The sequence below is a fragment of the Haemaphysalis longicornis genome, unplaced genomic scaffold (assembly GCF_048455015.1).
Source record: "Haemaphysalis longicornis isolate Haplotype H1 unplaced genomic scaffold, Haemaphysalis longicornis Haplotype H1 scaffold_1, whole genome shotgun sequence".
Classification (NCBI taxonomy): domain Eukaryota; kingdom Metazoa; phylum Arthropoda; class Arachnida; order Ixodida; family Ixodidae; genus Haemaphysalis; species Haemaphysalis longicornis.
Window position 1 is genome coordinate 454,193,899 of NW_027526203.1, and position 19,223 is coordinate 454,213,121.

At 47.4% G+C, this 19,223-nt stretch overlaps 1 protein-coding gene across 3 annotated transcripts in view; it reads left to right on the top strand.

Annotated features, from left to right (window-relative positions):
• LOC144156054 (uncharacterized) overlaps positions 1–19,223 on the top strand; it is a 187,576-nt gene that overhangs the window by 141,183 nt on the left and 27,170 nt on the right. The window contains exon 7 of one of the 3 annotated variants that reach the window (XM_077687837.1): positions 6,315–6,418. The exons of the other annotated variants lie outside the window; for them this stretch is intronic. Coding sequence (XP_077543963.1) covers positions 6,315–6,418 — 104 coding nt within the window. The remainder of the gene's footprint in view (positions 1–6,314; positions 6,419–19,223) is intronic. 3 annotated transcript variants of the gene reach the window in all.

The window sequence follows — 19,223 nt, forward strand, 5'->3', positions numbered from 1 at the left end:
TGGTCGGCAGTAGACATTGAGGACAAACAGGCTTTTCCCCTTGCGTACCTTCCTCGGGATGAGCTCGGTGAGGATGCCAGTTTGTTCTGCTTGTGTTATGACGTGGTGTATGGCAGTTATGGATTTCTTGATTAGTGTGCAAGAATTAAACCCCTTTGAGTCTTCATGTGTGATATATCCTGGAAGTCTAGCGTGTGCGTTGGTTTCTTGAAGCGCAATGACGTCGGGTGCAGTGGACACTGATTCAATGTACTGCTGGAGTAGGCCAATCTTGTTTTTTATGCTCCTGCAATTCCATTGCCAGATTATGAGTTCTTTGGACGTTCCTGCATCCTGCCTACCCATGGAGGGACGTAGAGAGGTCCTTGTCTGCCGTGTCTGTCGTGGTTAGTCGTTGGTACGGCTTTTCTTTCCGAGATGACCGGCTGAGGGACGGCGTTGATTGACTTTCCAAGTGGTCAAGGCGGTTCAGTATGAGCGTATTTGTTTGCTGGCACTGTGCCATGATCTGTGCGAGTGAGCTAACCTGCGCAATGAGAGCACCAAGTTGCTCATTAACAGTTTGAGCATGTTTCTCGATGGCTTCCTTGCATTCTGTTCTGACGTCATCAATTTGTGTAGGAGTGGGAGCATGATTCGGAGTGGTTGTTTTGCTCGCGTCGGAGATTTTACGTTTTTTCTCTACCCCTGCTTGTGTGTGCTGGGCTGAGGTGTTGGACTGCATCAGTTGCGATATGGCTGCTTTGAGCGATGCAATTTCGCTTCTAAGGCAGGTGACTTCTTTTTGTAGGTTAGTGCATTCATTGCAGGTGGGTTTGGGGGAATGAGCAGTGGTAGAGAGAATCTGAGACCAGCTCACCTGCGGAGTCGGCGTTTCTTGGTTGCTCGAGGTGGTCGGCGCCCGCTGCTTTGACTGGCTCCTGCCGGCGGGGGCCCTGGACTTGGAGCGCGACCGTGACCTGGAGGAGCGCCTGCCTTGAGAGGGCCCTCTGCTGCGCGATCTTTCGCGGCTGCCAGAGGGTGGGCTTTCGGCACAGGCATCCTTCTCCCAGTTCTTCCGGCGAAGATAGTAGGGCTCCTTGAAACGTAGCGGGCAGTCTTTGCTCGCTGTTAAGTGCTCGCCCTGACAGAGTGAGCATTTGGGAGAGCATGGGTGGTCCGGCTCTGGATTTCGTCTTCCACACTTGGCGCAGGCACTGGCATTAGGTGTTGGGCAAACATCAGTGCGGTGGCCTGTCTCATGGCAGTTGTGGCAGTAAGGAATTGTTTGCTTGTATAAGTAGCACCTTGTCTCCACTCCTTTATAGTATACGTAGAAGGGTACCTTGTTGCCTAAAATCGTGATCAGTACCGTGGAAGTACTTCCGAGACGACGACATGTTAGAAATTCAGTACCGGGGAGCCAGAGGTCTTCGAGGACTTCCTTCATTGAGTAGTGTTGAGGGATATTATGTATTATGCCTCTGCAGGAGTCGTACGGGGAAAGTCCATATAGGCTCACCGGGTAGGTTTTCCCTTGTAGGGTTAGCTGCGTGATGCGGTTGAGGGCTCTGGCGGCTTGCTGATGTGGTGTGCTTATAGTTAGGATGTTCTGGCTCGGGTCGACCCGGACTCGGAGCTCAGCTTCTCTCCACGTGATTTGGGCGGCCGAGAGAATGCTCTCCGCGAGGAGTGCCGGGCTTTGCTTGCGCAGTTCGAGTCCTTCCTTGGGGCGAATTACCATCTTGAAATCTTCTTTCGGTAGAGGGGGTGGTCTTGGCTTTGCTACGTTGGCACCCGGCCTAATGCTCGTTTTACGTTCGGTTTGGGTCAGTTGCTGCGCGGTGGAGTCCAGGCTTGCTCTATTTTTTCTGCGCGTCGCCTTGCTGACCGCCTCAATCCATCCTTCGTTGTCTTCTTGCATACTTGGGGCTTCTAGTCTTTCCTGGGCTTCCATCTCGTTATCTTGTTCGTCGACGGGCACAGCTGCCGCGCCTGCAGCCATCACCGCTGTCGCCACCGCTTCGTATTCGTGCCGGTGTCGGCCGCGCCGATGTTAGGGTTAGCAAAGCGGCTCTCGCCCTGAATCTTCAAAGTACCGCGGAATAGCGAAAAACTCACTCACAGCCGTAAGCTTGGCATCGGGGTGATCCTTAAAGCTTCATAGAAGTGGCCGTCGAGTTTTCTCTCGTGAACAGTGGACCTATTCGTTGCTTTGGAGCACTTTTCCAGGAGCCCATATGCTGCGCGTTCGCTCGGGTTGGCCCCCTGGTGGCTTTTCCTGAGAACCAGCAGCTCTTGAACGCACATCAGCCTCCTAGTGTGATTTTGACGGCAACTCTTGTTTTGCGCGTTATTATTACGCGCACACGGGCCTAAAGTTTCTGTGTCAGTGAGTTTTTAAAGTAAATCTACTTCCTGAGCCCGAAGGGGCTGATACTGAACGTTAAATCGTAGAAAAACAAACGTCGCTGTGGTGTACCGTTATAGCATCCTTGTAGCACCGTTGTAGCATCGTTAACATTGTTATCGCAGTAGATGTATTGAGTTGTGCGACGGAAGAGATGCCAGTTACCGGGCACGGGCTGCTGTCGAGTCAGCAAGGGGACACACAAGGCTCGACTAATGATTCCCTTTCGGCCCAGCCTTGTTCAAATGCATTGAGAATTTCAACAACCGCACTGACGTTCAACTGGCTCGTGTGGAACCTTTGAAGGACGAAAAAAAAATGCATTGTGCATTTCTTGTTGGGACTTAAGCCTGATTGGTTCCTCTGAAGTCTTTGAAAGACGGGAGCATCTAATTTTTTAGGGTAATCAGGCTGAGAAGGAATGAGCCGAACTGCGCATTACCTGCCCTTTACGTGAGCGCGCAACTGTAACCAGTTTTTGTGTTATTGTAGTCAGTATAAAAACTCGTTGTTTTAGAATGAAAGCACTATTACCCTAGCTTGGCCGATTTTGAAAGAACGGGTTCGTGACGCCTCCCGTATTTTCCAGTGTATATCTCGCGTACTTGCGCAGCGTAGAGAGAGAGAGAGAGAGAGAGAGAGAGAGAGAGAGAGAGAGAGAGAGAGAGAGAGAGAGAGAGAGAGAGAGAGAGAGAGAGAGAGAGAGATCTTTATTCGTCGAGCAGGGGCTGTTGTCATGGTGGGCCTCACCCCGTGAAATGCATCCGTACTCCTGGATTCCTTGACCTCGACTGGCTGTTTTCGCTCGGGTCACGAGGTTGAGCTGGGTATTCACGACTGCGCTGGCCAGGGAAGCCCTCTACTGCTTAGAGGTGGGGTTGGAAAGTGGAGGTACATCTTAGGTGCATTGGCCCGCCCATACTATATAGTTTAGGGTGCCAGGCTGGGGTCAGTAAGCACAGAGGGAAGATTTCTGGGTGGAGAAGATGAGGCGGAGAGGGGTGGGCACGCAACCCCGTCGGTAGTCCTTACGCCCCGATCCGAGGTCTTAGGCCCAACCACATGCACGCGTAAAACCGACGTGCTCGCGGAACGACGTAAACCGGCGTAAGCGCGTAAGGAACCGGCGTACTCCGGCGTACGCCGAATGCATTGGTACGCGCTTGTTACGCCCAAGTCAGAGCCCGCCAGACATCGACGCAAACTTTCGGGCGCACGGTGTTGACGTACACCTCTGGCGGTGATGTTATCGGCGGTCAGGTCGCATAACAAGACAGCGAATTGATAAATAAGCTAACTTCACTATTAATTATGCGATAAAACGAAGTAATTTGTAAAATACGGAGACCAAACAACCGTACAAAACACGCGAAGCAACGAGCAACTATGGGAGCAAGGCAGTTTACGCCAAACGTAGCGGAATGTTTTGTGCCTGCCAACCATGCATACTAATCCTTAACGTTTTTTTAATGTCCCAAGAACTGTTTTAGTTATTTCTGTATTAAATATACATATTTTTGTGAGACTAGGCATTATTTGTTTCATTTGAGTGAAAATGTAGTTTAACTGGTCGCCACAAAGCTGAGTCCGGGGTAGTCGAGCCACACTGCGCGGCGCATTGGTTTGCGCGCGCGTTGCGGCGATATGTGGTTACTCGCCCTCTCCGACGTCGTCGGTCGGCGCAAAGACAGCGGCGTATGTCGCCGCAGGCGTACGTCGTTGTGCGAGTACGTCGATTTTACGCGTGCATGTGGTTGCATGCGCTAGCAATCATCTCTTTGCGATTCCAAGTTTTCGCTGGCCGTCTAGCAGCTAAGGCGCGCGTCTTAACCTTCAGGTTTTCGCTGGAAGATTCACGGCCAATTTTTTATTACGTTCTATATTACTATTTAAAGTACACTCAATCACTTAAAGTGCATCCTCATCATGACTAGGGCAGGCATCGATCAAAGGAAAAACTAGTTGTTTTTCAGCGATTATTTCAAATTCGCCTTTACACACGAGTTGTACCCGATTCATTATAAGCCTTCCACCCCAAAGCAACCCAAACACGCGCTAGCATGATGCGCGATAAAATAACAAGAAAAGAACAACGCAAAAAAGATGATCGCGTCCTTTTCTCTATTCAGCCCAAACTGCTTATTTCATGCAGTTTGTATTTCCACTAAGTGGTCGTGCAAATTTGCCCGAAAAAAAAAAAAAAAAAAAAAAAAAAAAAAACGTCCCTTTTTTATTTTTATCCCTAGCGGACTGTCAAAACTACACACCATCTTACCTGAAGCAGTACTTGAGCGCTGATCAAACGTGATTGCCCTTCTTCAACAGAACTCTTGCGCAAATGCTGCCTCTTCCAAAGCTCAGGCTCGTCAGAGATGTCCTTCATCTTGATCAAAAGACCATGCTATTTCTCATCTGTCTCATCTGCCCCTGACGACGATTTTGGCGTTGTCGTTGATGCGGTCTTGATGCCGCTCCGGATATTTCGCTGTTTCATCAATACACAGTGGGCATTATCGCTAGCAATAACGCACTCTTCCACGATGAAAAACCGCTATCAGATGGTTCAACGAAAAAATTTCTGCGTGAGAGCAAGGGAAAGTTGCATTCCTGTCCCACGGCAATTATAATGTAATTGAAAACGAACGACATTAGCTATAAATGGCATTCGGTTTGGCCGTGCGGCTCTGCACGGCGAAGTTAAAGGGACCATGCAACACTTCTTTATAATCTTTTTCCTAAATTCTAAATGCTTTCAGAGCGCAGTCAACAAACACACCTAGTGCTTAGAATAGGAGGTTATAAAGTACCTCAACCCAAAATTACTGCTCTATGCCCATCAGATAACTTAGACAATTGCTCAAGGAATTTTTCTTCCTTTCGCGGTCTGCGCGTGCTTTAGGCGCTCGAATTACGTTAATACAGCTGTGTAGCGGCCATTGGCCGGCTTTCTTTCCGTTGCAGCAATAAGCGCATTCGATAGCCACTTTAAAAAATACCCACAAAAGTAAATCAGAAAGGGAAGGCGGATCTGCAGGGACGAGCAAATCAAGCAGTGCCGCTCCGTGATGGCGATAACTATAGCTTTCACAATGCTTCCAGACGCGAAGGAAAGAGTGAAAACGTTTATGGACAGTGTTACAAAGTCCCTTCAATCTAAAATGTTCTCGGTCTATATCGATGTTTCTAGTAACGAGAGCAGTATAGATAAATGCGCGCAAAGGAAACGCCCAGGCATTCAATGCGGTGACGATCGTGATGTCACTCTGTTGACTGCTTTTCGACGCTTGTATATTTTTTGAGCCCTTTGCAGAGCACAAGTTCTATCCAATAAACTTTCTTCCTTGAAGAACCCTGCGTCCTCTTTGGCTACATGGCAATTTACTCGAGAAGAAAGAGATAGCTGGTCTTGATTTCGGATGAGAGAAATAAGGGTCCCCGTGGGGTACTTGCGTCGAAGCATGAGGAATGTCATTTGCATATTTTTTCAGCTTTTTTTAAAACTTATGACGCATTCATTCAGCGCAGCCGTGAAGGATGAGACTTTTATTAGAAATTGCTTGCTTGCTAAATAGAATTGTGTTGTTTGTCTGCACTTTGACCGTATTGTGTCTTTGCCCCAGCCTGCTCTTTCGTGCAATAGTAGAACGAACCAGTACCAACTAGCCCAACTCACAGTTTTTTAACACATTAATCGATGCGACGAATCGTCATTTCGACGAATCGCCCTATTACGCATTGCCCCGTGCGACGAATTTTTCTACTAGTGGTTGCCCTACTACACAGCGCCTTTCGAAGAATTGCCCTGCATCCCCTCCGCCCCGCCCCTCGTTATTTTGCGATGTTACAATTGCGGTTAGGCCCCCCTCCCCAATTCCAGCAAGGGTGACTTATTCAACCAATTTTCCTTTCTTTGCTGCCCTCGCAGTGTACACGGGCTCCGGAGACAAGGTCGCCCGCATGTTCGAGGCCAAATCGGGCACCCTGAAGCGCTCCTTTCGAGGCCACGACCATGGAGTGGTCTGCATTGAGGTGGGAGTACGCACTGCGACATAGACCACTAGTATTGCAGCCAGATACGAGGGCTTCACCGACCCTCTAATAGGGCGCAGAGCCAACTGGAATGTTGAAAGGACGATACTACAGCGGCGGCGAAAGAAAAGACAGGTGATTTCAGCAGGCGCCGCACCTGTTCCGTGAAGTTCGTTCTACGTACCGTCGATGGTCGCATGCTGGGCAGATACGGTCCCCAGCCGATCCTGCAACTTACGCAATCCTCCCAAAGCGCCCCTGCCACCGGAACTAATGCCGGCCCCAACATTATCCCCAATAATCTAAAAATGGTGAGAGGAGTCACGCCAGGCTCTCAAAAAACATCAAAGGCATAGATTAACACCATAAGCGATCTAAAATTTTACCGAATAAGAAATAAATCCGGGCAAATGGCGTCAGATTTCAAAACTGGTCAGGATGTCACCCGAAACAGGTGACTGCGGTCGTGTGGGTTATGTTTAATGAAATAGACCGCAAACTGACACATTCGCGCTGATTTCCGTATGAGGGATTCCGCCGTTTCTGGATGAAAATTTCTTAGAGACACTGGTTCATTGTTGCAACACCCTACCTTACATTGCTGCCGTCGCGGTAGATCATTCTTGTTCAACTGACTCCGATATCGCTGAATTGGGAGGATTTGCAGCGGGGCGGTTTTCTATCCTTTTTCTCCTGCGGAAATTTCGGCCTTCCATGGTTAGTCAACGTTTAGATTCCATTGTCCCGGTGTGTGTGGCACCCGGCGGTTGGTCAGCGCTTCATAGTGACGGACAGCTAGAAAAGGGGCCCAAAACACTACCGCGAATATAAAATTGATATCGGCATCCCCGGAAAATTTCCCACGGCTTCCGCTGAAACAAATGCATGCAACATCAGCGCACTGAGCCCTGCCGTTGATAAGCAGAATTTTAATGCGAAAGCATTAGATATGTATTTTGGCCGAAAATCCGGAGTCCATTGCACACAAAGTGGCCGACTGATCAAAGCATAAAAACGGGTCAATGAATCCTTGGAACAACGCTACATCTCTGAACGAAGCTTCTGTAACCAAAGTAGCAAACTCAGTTGAAAAGAGAACTGGGTAAATCGTGAGCTGGGTGGGATTCGAACCAGGGTGTTCTAGAATGCGAAATAAGCATGCAACTGCTGGTACACCACGGCTCGACGGTTCCGCTGGCTGAAGGTGGACCGAGCAAATGGTTTGGGACTTCGACGTAGAAATGTGTGTTACAGGAAAGTAATCGGCGCTATGGGAGAAATTTGAGAATGGCAATTACACAAGCAGCGATTACGTCAGTTGCAAAGCACCTTCCCGCTTGTGTATATACGCAGGGCTAACAAAGGCGATTGGTCAAACCTCTCAGTCGTAGTAACGGAAACATGAAGAGAAAGTCGAAAGGGCAAAAGGTGAGGATGATAATAATGAGAGGACACACGTGCGCACCGCTGGAGGAATTCCACTCGTGATACGTATACCACGTCATTACCATAGCATTACTTTTCATAGCATTAACGCGCTGACTTTCAGGAGACACTCATTCTACAAATTTCGTCCGTGCAATGTATGCGACGATGGACTCTGAACCGCCTACGTCTAAGGCAGCTGTGAAGCACGGCGGCACGAACAATACCGGCGCACCTGTTTCACAATTCAACACCATTGCTTTCGCATCCACTAGACCATAAAGGGGCTCAGCTAAGTTTCCGGAGAGTTTCGTTCGGCTTGACCAGGAAGCACTCTATAAAACGGTTGTTTACGAACAGCCCGCCTGCAGGATTCGTTATGATGAATGCCGAACACAATGCGATAGACTCTGTAAAGCTTTATGCTTGCCAACCCCTTTGACGCAATCACTTCTTTTGGTTATTTGTTTATTTCCGCTAAGCAAGTATCTTTTACTGTATATGTTCTATACGTCGGTATGACCAGACCGGTTGTTGCCACTGTACTTGCGGCGCTTTGTGCGGTCGTCGCACCAGATGCGCCCGTCTGCACCTCTTGTCCTTCGTCTGGGAATGCAATTATATGAACCTCTTTTCGTTTGTATGCGGTTGTGCGAGATGTCGCGTTGCATAGAATATAGACGAATCTACTGTGCGGCGTGGCACCATATTGAAAAAAATATTACATGGGTGCTTGAAAACTGTAAAAAAGGAACTTTTAAGGTACCACTTGCGAACAATGCCCGAAGGAACAGAAGCACACACAACCGACCCCGCCGAAAATCAATTGCTCAAACCGCGCGTAAGTCACATAAATATGTTTCTCCGCATTTCTAGTGACATTGATCTTACGCTTCTCATTGAAGACTATCGAAAGATGACAAATTAAACAAGGTTAAAATGCCGGCTTTTATCTTAGCTGTGGTGAACCGGAATGAACCGATGGGTTCGAATCGGTGGCATTGTGTCTTGTCGTGCCTGAGCTGATTCTGAGCCAAACCAAAATATCTGAACCTAAACAAAATGTAAATCATTTGTGAGTAAAATGTAAACCCTAACAGTAACCAAAAAGAGTTTCAGTTTGAACCTTGCCTGTGATACAAATAGCTTTTATAACGCCGATGAAATGAAAAAGTATACTTGCTACCTGGTGCTTATTCAGTCTAGTTTCACAGTTTCACAGTGGACGTTCAATGTGGTAGCGAAAAACCACGTAGCACGTAGCACTTTTGAGGCCCTTCACTTTCACAAGTTTTAAGCAGCGTGTTATGGGCTGTATTTAAAGCCACTCAGATTCTTCTTTTCGCAACTGCCCAAGACCGCCTCGCTCAGCGCAGTATTTGTCTGCGAACTGAAATTATGGTTCATTATGGTTCCCTCTATTACGTCATTGTGGTTCCCTCTGTCATTATGATTCCCTCCAAAACTACAGCGCAAAACACTACTATATCGTGTCCCGAGTTGCTCGCGAATCAAGAAAATCGGAAATATTCCCGGCTACAAAACTTTGTGATGTCGGTCTTTGGTCATGTGGCTCACTTTGGTTGCAAAATTTTGCGACAAATTTAAATATAAGCTGTGAAATTAAGATCGCGCGAATAAAAATGCTTTCGCACTATCTGAAAACATGCCAGAAATTTGATGCAGGAAAAGAATAATGAAGAAAGTGAGACATTGCAAAGCGATGCGGTATTATAATTTTGTTAACGCTAACGCAATTGGGAATAGGAGGGAACATACTAAGCTTGCTTCCAGGACTTCGAGAGAGCTACCCCACGTTAGCCTATGGTTTTCACTTTTTGACCTCTGGTTAGCCGTGAAAGTTTTGATATATACATTTGGGCTCGCGTCAGACGTGTCTGTATTGCACAGACACCACGCGGCTCCACAATCAGAGAATATAAAATTGACAAGGAATTTCAGCTCTGCTCACCGTTTGAAAAGTCTATCCGTGGATCAAAATTATTCTGTTCTTTATTAGCACAAGCACAATTTGTTTCTCCCAGTTACAGCGTTGAGGTGGAGATTGTTTGGTGCCTTGTCCAATAGCGACATAGTAAATGAGACACACCGCTAAACTGAAACAAACAAATGAAATGTAACTCACGGCTAAAAAAAGCGAGGCAAAGTAAAAACAGAACGCTACGTACAACGCGAATCACAACTGCATAGCTAGATACGGTGCAAAGCATACAATACGTACGAGGGGGAATAGACTAAGAAGGTAAGAAACAAAGTATAAACAATCTTTTCGTAAAAAATAAGGTATGTGCAAATAGTGATTTTTGTCTTCGAAGAAAATTCGAAGCCAGAAGCGAGCGACGCGACGCGACAAGCGACAGCGACGATAGGGTCCGACGACAGTATTATACACCGCTCGGCGCAATGACCTTTTCCAAACATATGACGGCCAGCTGAATTTGTGGGCGTGTAGCAAACGTGAGGTACTGAAATATTTTAACAGCGAAGCTGTTGAGAAAATTGCAATTTTTTCTGTTCGCAGTTAAAAAAACACACACACAAAAAAAAATCCCGAGCGCGCGAAAGTCGGGGCGTGCCTTGCGGCGGCCGCCCAGCGTCCCGAACCCGACGCACGTTTGTCAAGCCAAGCACACCCACTTAGGGAGATTGACCAAACTTGGCTAAAAAAAAACTGCAGCGTTCGCCGTAATGATCGGAACGAGAAAGACGTTTCCGTAACATGGCAATCACTTGCTCGGAACGAGACAGACACGTCATAGCGTACGCCGCTCCAAGGTGATGTCCAACGATTATCACTTCCAAAAAAATGAAGGACGCTCACACTTATAGCAGCAAAGATGGAGTAAAGGTCGTTGCGGCAGCGAAGAAGAAGCAAATTTGCTGCAATCGGGGACTTAAAGCGTCGTGATTGCCGTGAAGGTTGCGTACAGCTTCACTACCTTCAAGTCTTACGCGTTAGTGTGAGCTTCCTTCATTTTATTTTTTCTTTCCGAAACGTGCCGTTTCTGGAGAACCGTCAGCATTTTAGAGACTGATGTCTTCGTGCAAGTATTATTTATTTTCAATGCACCATTCCCTGCCTGCTTTTAAGATAAAAAAGAACTTAAATTGCGTAGCCGAAAGTGCGTTGCCGGCCGTGCCACTGCTGCACCGCACACTACAATGACACCCTCGCAGTCACAGAGCACTTTCGTAGAATCGTGTCTACAATAGCGACAGATTTTCCTCTAGGTGAGATTGATGAACTCTATGGGAGCAGCCAAATTACTTGCAGTCAGTGCACTAACTCGACGCCTCAGTAAAAAAAAAAAAAAAACGGAAGTCTGAAATCACTCAAAAGACCTAGTATGCATGTATAAATCTTTATTGAGGAAAGGGGTGTCAGACATGGCAGAACATTTCACTACGCAATAATCCGATGCCTTGCAACAGAGCAGCCGTGGGTTTCGTTGTGGGCTCACGTGACAAGAAGTTGACGAATTGAGCTCACCTGGGCCATCTGTTCCTGCTGAGAAAACGGTGGGCGCTCTTTGTACATAGTTCTTTCGTCTTCGAAAGCGGCCGCTGTGTTTCGAGGGCCACTCAGACATTACAGCCTCATTTCGGCTATAAAGGAGCTGCTCTTGCGTTTTCCCCGTTATCCCCAAACTTGATGAATTTTGGGTTAACATAGGCACAAGTATTATTCCAACGAGGTGAACACAATTATCGCCAGCACATCGCGGCACCGCTTGACATACTTTCTCGCCGCAGTAGTTACACCTTCCTGTTTCCGCTTTGCTTTTGGCGCGATTTTCTTTAAAGTGTCGGTGGAACGCGTATGGTGCTGTAACTTTTGACAAAGAAAGCCTGCCAATAGCCACGATATGATTCGCGTACTGTCACTCAAGCCCTCAAACAATGTCCGCACCAAGAAAGAATGAGCGACTTCCTCAATTACCTCACGGACGTCGAAAAGTAATATTTGGCTGGGGTACTTCGGGATCATCACATCGTCACTTGATTGCCTTAAGGACCCTCTACAGGGGGTATTACATAAGGGGTGGGGAGCTTATACAACAAATACAATACATATGCAGGATGGGTATAACTACAAAGAGAGGTAACAACCTAATGAAGGAAACAGAAAAAATTCCGGGCCACATCCACTAACGTGAAACCTGGGGAGGGGCGAAGCATGCAGTGTATAAGTATATTCTTGGCGCCCCGGCGTTTTTGCCCACGGAGATGAAACCATTGGGGGGTAAAGGTATACAACTTTGCTTGAAGCACGAAACGTTTCAGCATGAGGCGTTTATTGGAAAACGAGTGTCGCGATGTGTTCTTTTGGTACGTGTTACGTTCTAGCGCGAGGAGTCAACTTATGTCCCGGTGTTTTAGTACCGCGACTAGCGTGTGGCGGAAACGAGTTTCCCGGTGTTTTAGTGCCGTTACTACATGAGACGACGACATGAGACGACGGATGACGACTTGAGATGCCGACAGCCCGAGCCCCTAAGGGGCTTCGCCCCTAAAAAAGGAAAGCGAGAACCAGGGGCACAAAAAATACGATTGGGTATTCAATGTGAAAAGGAGCGCGTGAAATTTTGTGTAAATGTTGAGTGGCACATAATGGTCCCAAGCTCAGCGGAAAGGCCATTCCAGTCGGAGGCTGTGCGAAAAAAGAATGAGGCGGCAAATGTCGGGGTATGGGCACGTGACCGGGCGACAATACAATGTATTCTCTCTCTCCCTCTTCCTCTCCCCCCTCTCTCTCTATCTCTCTTTCTCCTGGAGGGTTGAAATGTTCACAGTCATGACGTAGTTCACAGCCATGGACCGGGTGACTGGTACAGCTTGCAGGTAACATATATGGTCCTCCACTGAGCGACCCCAGGCACACCGGGAATGGCTGACGACGATGTTGCCGCTCTCCGTGGATGTCAGCGTCATGGTTAACTCGCGGTAGGTCGCTGCGTCCAGTGTCCGAAGCGGCCCGGTCGAAATCGACCGCTGCGCGACATTTCCCGGCGATCTTGGTAGGGCGGACTTGCAGGCTGCGTTCGTCGCACTCGGTTCCTAGGGGACCCGGAGAAGGCCAATGCTGCTTGAGGTGGCCACAGTAGTTGCGACGAATTAAAGGGCCGAGAGATTAATTTAAGCTGCCTACGATACCTGAAGCCCTGAACAAAACATCTTGCTGCGAGAGTTGCTTTCCTCTGGCTTTGCTATGAATTACTGTATCTCTCTCTCTCTCTCTCTCTCTCTCTCTCTCTCTCTCTCTCTCTCTCTCTCTCTCTCTCTCTCTCTCTCTCTCTCTCTCTGTGTGTGTGTGTGTGTGTGTGTGTGTGTGTGCGTGCGTGCGCGTGTGCGTGCGCGCGCGCGTGTGTGTGTGTGTGTGTGTGTGTGTGTGTGTGTGTGTGTGTGTGTGTGTGTGTGTGTGTGTGTGTGTGTGTGTGTGTGTGTGTGGGTGGGTGTGTGTGTGGGTGTGTGTGTGTGTGTGTGTGTGTGAATATGCGCGGCGGCAGCGCCTGGTTGGGAGTTTTTGAGGAGGGCGGCGACAGTGGGGGAGACAGCAAAGGGAAGCTCCGCCCGAGACCGGCTCTCCCGGGCCCTGACATATTTGGGCACTCCAAGGGCTCTCAGCGACATTCTTCAGCACATGAGGCATGGGGCACGGGAAACCCCCATGGGGGCGTTTCTTGCTTCTTCCGCAAGATATTACATAGTTGACGCAGTTAAACGGTGGGATCAAAGCATTTATGAAACTCAACGCGCCTGCGCGTAACAGCGTTTACTGAAGCTACGCTTTTTTTTCTGTTCGGCCAAAAACGCACTGCCCAGCCCTTTTGTGCTAAACTCAAACGCATCTAAACTCAGTGCTCATAACCTTGCGTGTTTCTATGAGCCGTTTCACTTCGTGGAAATCGAAATGCACCAATAGTAACGATAAACAAATTTTCCGACATCAAAATGTAACTTTATCAGAATAAAATAAAAATCTAGACAGCCTTAATGGGTATTCCAATACGGGGGATGCGGTTTGGTTTGAAGAAGTCAAGAATGTGCAACGTACAGTTGACTCTGAAGAGCGTGCCCCGAAATTAAAATGTTCACAGCCGTGACGTAGTTCAGCCAACTAGTCACGACGTGGACCGGGTGAGTGGTACAGCTTGCAGGTAACATATGGTCCTCCACTGAGCGACTCCAGGCACACCGGGAATGGCTGACGACGATGTTGCCGCTCTCCGTGGATGTCAGCGTCATGGTTAACTCGCGGTAGGTCGCTGCGTCCAGTGTCCGAAGCGGCCCGGTCGAAATCGACCGCTGCGCGACATTTCCCGGCGATCTTGGTAGGGCGGACTTGCAGGCTGTGTTCGTCGCACTCGGTTCCTAGGGGACCCGGAGCAGGCCAATGCTGCTTGAGGTGGCCACAGTAGTTGCGACTCCAGCGTCCCTTGATCAGGCCTGTCGGAGTCGTTCGAAGAGAGCGCTCGTTGACGGGCGTCAGTGTCACTGGACCCGGGTCTGCCGGAACGACCTCTGCATGCCACTTCGAGGGGGTCTCCACAGTAACTTCTGGTTGGTCTTTGGTCCTCTTTCTGCCCATCTTCCGAATAAGGCTGACGTTGCAAGTTTGTATTGGCGGGGTATTGGCCGAGAAGCAGCCTGTAACGATTAGGGTGTGACCAGGTTTATTTTAGAGGGAAAAAATGATAAAGAAAACGAAAAAAATTCAGACGACAAAAAAGAAATGTGAGGCCATAACAGAATAGTGAGGGAAAAAATCGTGAATGAAAAAATAGCTGTCTTGCAGGGCAGCCGGCCTGTCGCCGCAACAGAGGAGTTGAAGGCGAGCTCAACCTCTCTGTGACGAACTCCTAGGACCGAAGCACCCATAGAAAGAACAACGGTGGGAGATAATTGGAGATTAAGCCGATTAAACGTGTATTCAAGGTGCGTGCGTCGCATCAAAGATCGCGTTCGCGGCGGAAGTTTTGTTGTTGTTGTTGCTCCTTTACTGGTGACACATACCCGCGTTGAGACTTGCAGAAGAAAAGGGTGGCTTTGGGGCTAACACGCCCACCTCATAGCACTATAAAATCACCCTGTAGAATTGAACTGGGGAAACGGCTACAGGCTTATATAGCAGAACTGGACAAGAATCAGAGATTGATGTCATTTTTAGTAGGACAGGCGAAAAAGCAATTTCTGAACGGGTTAATAGGACAGGTGTCCTGTATCTGAAACATACGCGTGAATGGCAGCAACCACTCTCCTGGGATAACACCCCAGGAATGTGGCCCTGAACGAAAGGAGCACAGGCATCGACAGAGCAAGGCCCAGGCCTGCGTTGAATTGGTGCGGTGGCTAGATAACGTTTGAGAGAGCTCATGCAATACAGCCGATGCTGCTCTTGCTGCCGCTTATGGTATGATGATGACATTTAGGTGGGAAGAACTTTTATCGAGATTGTATTGGCACATTAATAAAAAGGCGCATAACCGAGACGCGACACAACGAAGACCAGAAAATACCCCAAACTAGAAAGAAATGTCAAGGAAAGTGTTGGAATTCATAAAGTTTAGAATTCATAAATTCACATTTGGCTCTGTGGCACCAAGGGTGTCACAGAGCCAAATGTGTGTGCCATAGGTTGGCATGCACATATACCCTCCTCCGTTGGTACATACGCGTCAACGGTAAAAAAATCCCGGGCCATCTCCAGTAACGTGAAACCTGAGGAGGCGCGAAGCATGCGGTGTATAAGTGTATTCTTGACGCCTTGGCGTTTTTGCCAACGGAGATGAAACCGTTAGGGAGTAGAGGTATACAGCTTTGCTGTAAAAGTCGCTTGTCTTTGGAGCACGAATCTATCCAGCGCGCGAGAGCACGCGCTACGTTCTAGCGCGAGGCGTAAACGAGTTTCTCGGTGTTTTAGTACCATGACTACATGAGACGACGATTACGACGACGATGACAGTAGACGCTAACAGCCCCATCCCCTAAGGGGCTTCGCCCTTAAAAGAATGATCTGTGCGGCGGGATATGCGGGCAGGAGGCAAGATATATGGTGGGTGGCCGAGTTTACCGTGGTACAACTTGTGGAAGAAAATGAGGCTGGCAATTCGGCGACAAATGTTAAGGTTTGAAATACCAGATTCTTGCTTAATGGATGAAACGTTCACGTTGTACGATAATGAGGAATGAATTAATATAGCTGCTCCATTCTGGACACACTCAAGGGCGTCGGTGAAGTATGCTTGATGAGGGCCCTCATCCAAATAGGCGACGCGTATTCAAGGTGAGTGCATATTAAAGATTTGAAGTCAAGCAGTTTACATGATGGGGGCTCATGACGTAGGTGTCATTATAAGAAATCAAGCGATCTGCTTGCTTATTATATGATCTTTGTAATATGTGCGTGCCATGTTAAACTGTTGCTTAAATTAACTCCCAAGTATTTATAAATGTTGACGTTTTCCACCGTAACGTTACCGATTTGATAAGAATAGATGAAGGGGCTCCGGCGACGGTGAAAAGGGGGGATAATGATTATAATGCAATGAGCCAACGATTGCACCAGTCCAGCACATGGTTAATATCGTCTTGGAATGCGACTTGTGCAGATGTGTTTGTAATGGTACAGTATATTACAGAATCGTCGGCAAATATACGAATATTGCTACATATATGAAAAGCTGGATCGTTGATGTATGTTAGGAATACGGGGCCGAGAACAGATCCTTGCGGGACGCCCGATGCTACTGCCGGAGGGTAAGAAATTGGGCACGATTAGTCAGAAATTCCCGAGTCCAAGTTAAAATTTTAGGCTCTCAGTTTAATTTCGAAAGTTTTAACATCAGGCCGTTGTGTGGCACTTTGTCGAATGATTTTGCAAAATCACGAAAAATGGCATCAGTTCAAATACATTATTGTCCAAGTTAGTACGCAGGTCATGAACAAAAACGGCAAGTTAAGTCTCGCACTAAAACTTTTAAATGCAGAGCATTTTAGAGGCCCGCCTTGTCTTCGTAGCTCGTCCGCTGGACCCAAGTAGAGCCACATGGCGTTCCGTCGTAGCGGCTGTCGTCGCGGCGTAACTCAGAGGCTTAGAAAGCCAGGCGTTTTATGTACATAGTCATAAGCATTCGAAACTCGCGAACTGCTGGCGCTTGTCATACATCTACCCGTTGTTTAGGGCAAAGAAAATCGTAGGTACATTTGAGGCAAAATATACGTAATTAACCGGCAGCGCCCGCGTTCATTTAGTTTGGAATGCTCGTTGGATTGGTTTTTACAATAGTAAGTGAAAAAAAAGGGGCAGTGCAACGCCGGCGCGTGCGGGAGGAAAAGCAAGCAGAATAAGAACGGAACTCCCGCTGGCGCCGTTTCAGGGGGCGCACGAATACTGCGAATGCGGGAAATTTGAATTGCATTGGGTAGCAGCAGTGAGAGGACAACGGCGCTGCATCCCATGATGGCAAATCACTGCTCTGCACTACCAACAGCTATCACATTGAGTAGAAAGGCTTTAATTTTTTTCGAATGTCGTGCTGTGCGGGATGAAAGAAGTTATTGGAGTCCAAGTGCATGATTTCGGTGTAAATGACGTGTTCCATGAGCTTGCAAGGCACGCTTGTTAAAGACATCGGGCGATAATTGAGCGGACATGATTTATCACCTGATTTGAAGACTGGAATGACCTTTCCTATTTTCCAATTGATTGGTAGTTTACTTGTTGATAATGACTGCCAGAACAACACTGACAAATAAGTAACATATGTCTCTTTGCTATGTTTCAGAAATTTTAAGTTACTATCGTCTGATGTCGTGTAAGGATAATATTCCGCCAGTCATGAAATCAACACTTGGCATTACAGAGACAATTCTAGACGGGAAAATCAGAAGGGGACTGTTAGATTCGTTGGGAATACGGAAGCTAAAGTTGCATTGAATAATTAAGCGCATTCAGAATCGCTAACTTCTTCGCCACAAGAATTATTCCAAATAATACCCTGTATTTTCTTGGGGTTAATCACCTCCCAAGACTTCCTAGGGTAATTCACTGAAATTTTCGGTAGATCAGCATGGAAAAAGGTTCTTTCTGCAGTTTGAATGACGTCATAATAATCGTTTCAGCTTCTTTGTCGCGGTGACCCTCCTCTGGATCGCCCCCACCCCCCTCACCTGATCCTTAAATATCAAATGCGCTGGTGGTTGCTGCAACTTAAGCCGCCCTAAAAAGTTGTTTTGTTTTCAAGTCGCCTTAGAGGCTGGGAAAACAATGATTTTTGGTGATTAACCGGTTATCGTTCACTGATCGTTTACTCACGGTAGTTTCGAATTGAGGTACGAATGCTTCGAGTTCACTGACTATAGCACATTGTAATTCCCGTTGTCGTTAAACGTATAGCTTTACTGCATGATTTGTGTACTTCCGGGACGAATTGAAAGAGCATATATAACAATGTGGTGGTAATCTCAGGAATGTGCGTAGTATATGATAAGAGGGGAAAATACCCCACCGGTAGCGTAGTGGTCATCGCACCATACGCGTATTCTGGAGGTATTGGGTTAGGATCCCACCCGGCGGGAATTTTTTCTCCACTTTCTTTCTGTAGTTCCAAATTCTTTATCTGTTTCAATGACCTACCACATTCTCCTTATACTTTCCGAGGTTTTCTTCACTGCCAACCATTATTTATCTCTTAATTCAACGAGACCCTCATTTCCCATTCTGATGCGCTACATGCATAGCGAGGGCCTTTATTCTGGCAGTCTTGGTGCCACAGGGAGCTTAAGAGGGTTCAACGCTGGTCGACCACTCTCGACATGTCGTAGACACTCGAGTCACGGCCCGGGGGTTAAAAAGAAGGTCCCCTTCATCCCGAGTAGTCCGAGTGGCGCTAGCTACTACCCCCAAGCGCAGGAAACAATAATAACTTAACATAAATACCCCTAAAAGTGGAGGGGATAGCCTCGCCGGTAGCGTAGTGGTCATCGCACCAGACGCGCATTCTGGTGGTCGTGGGCTCGGATCCCACCCGGCGGGCATTTTTTCTCCACTGCCTTTCTGTCTTTCCAAATTCTTTATTTGTTTCAATGACCTACCACAGTCTCCCCTATGCTTTCCGAGGTTTCCTTGATGCCAACCATTATTTCTCTCTCTCTCTCTCTCTCTCTCTCTCTCTCTCTCTCTCTCTCTCTCTCTCTCAATATATATATATATATATATATATATATATATATATATATATATATATATATATATATATATATATATATATATATATATATATATATATATATATATATATATATATATATATATATATTGTACTGCCTATAGAAATAGGGCAGTGCACGCGAACGGTTA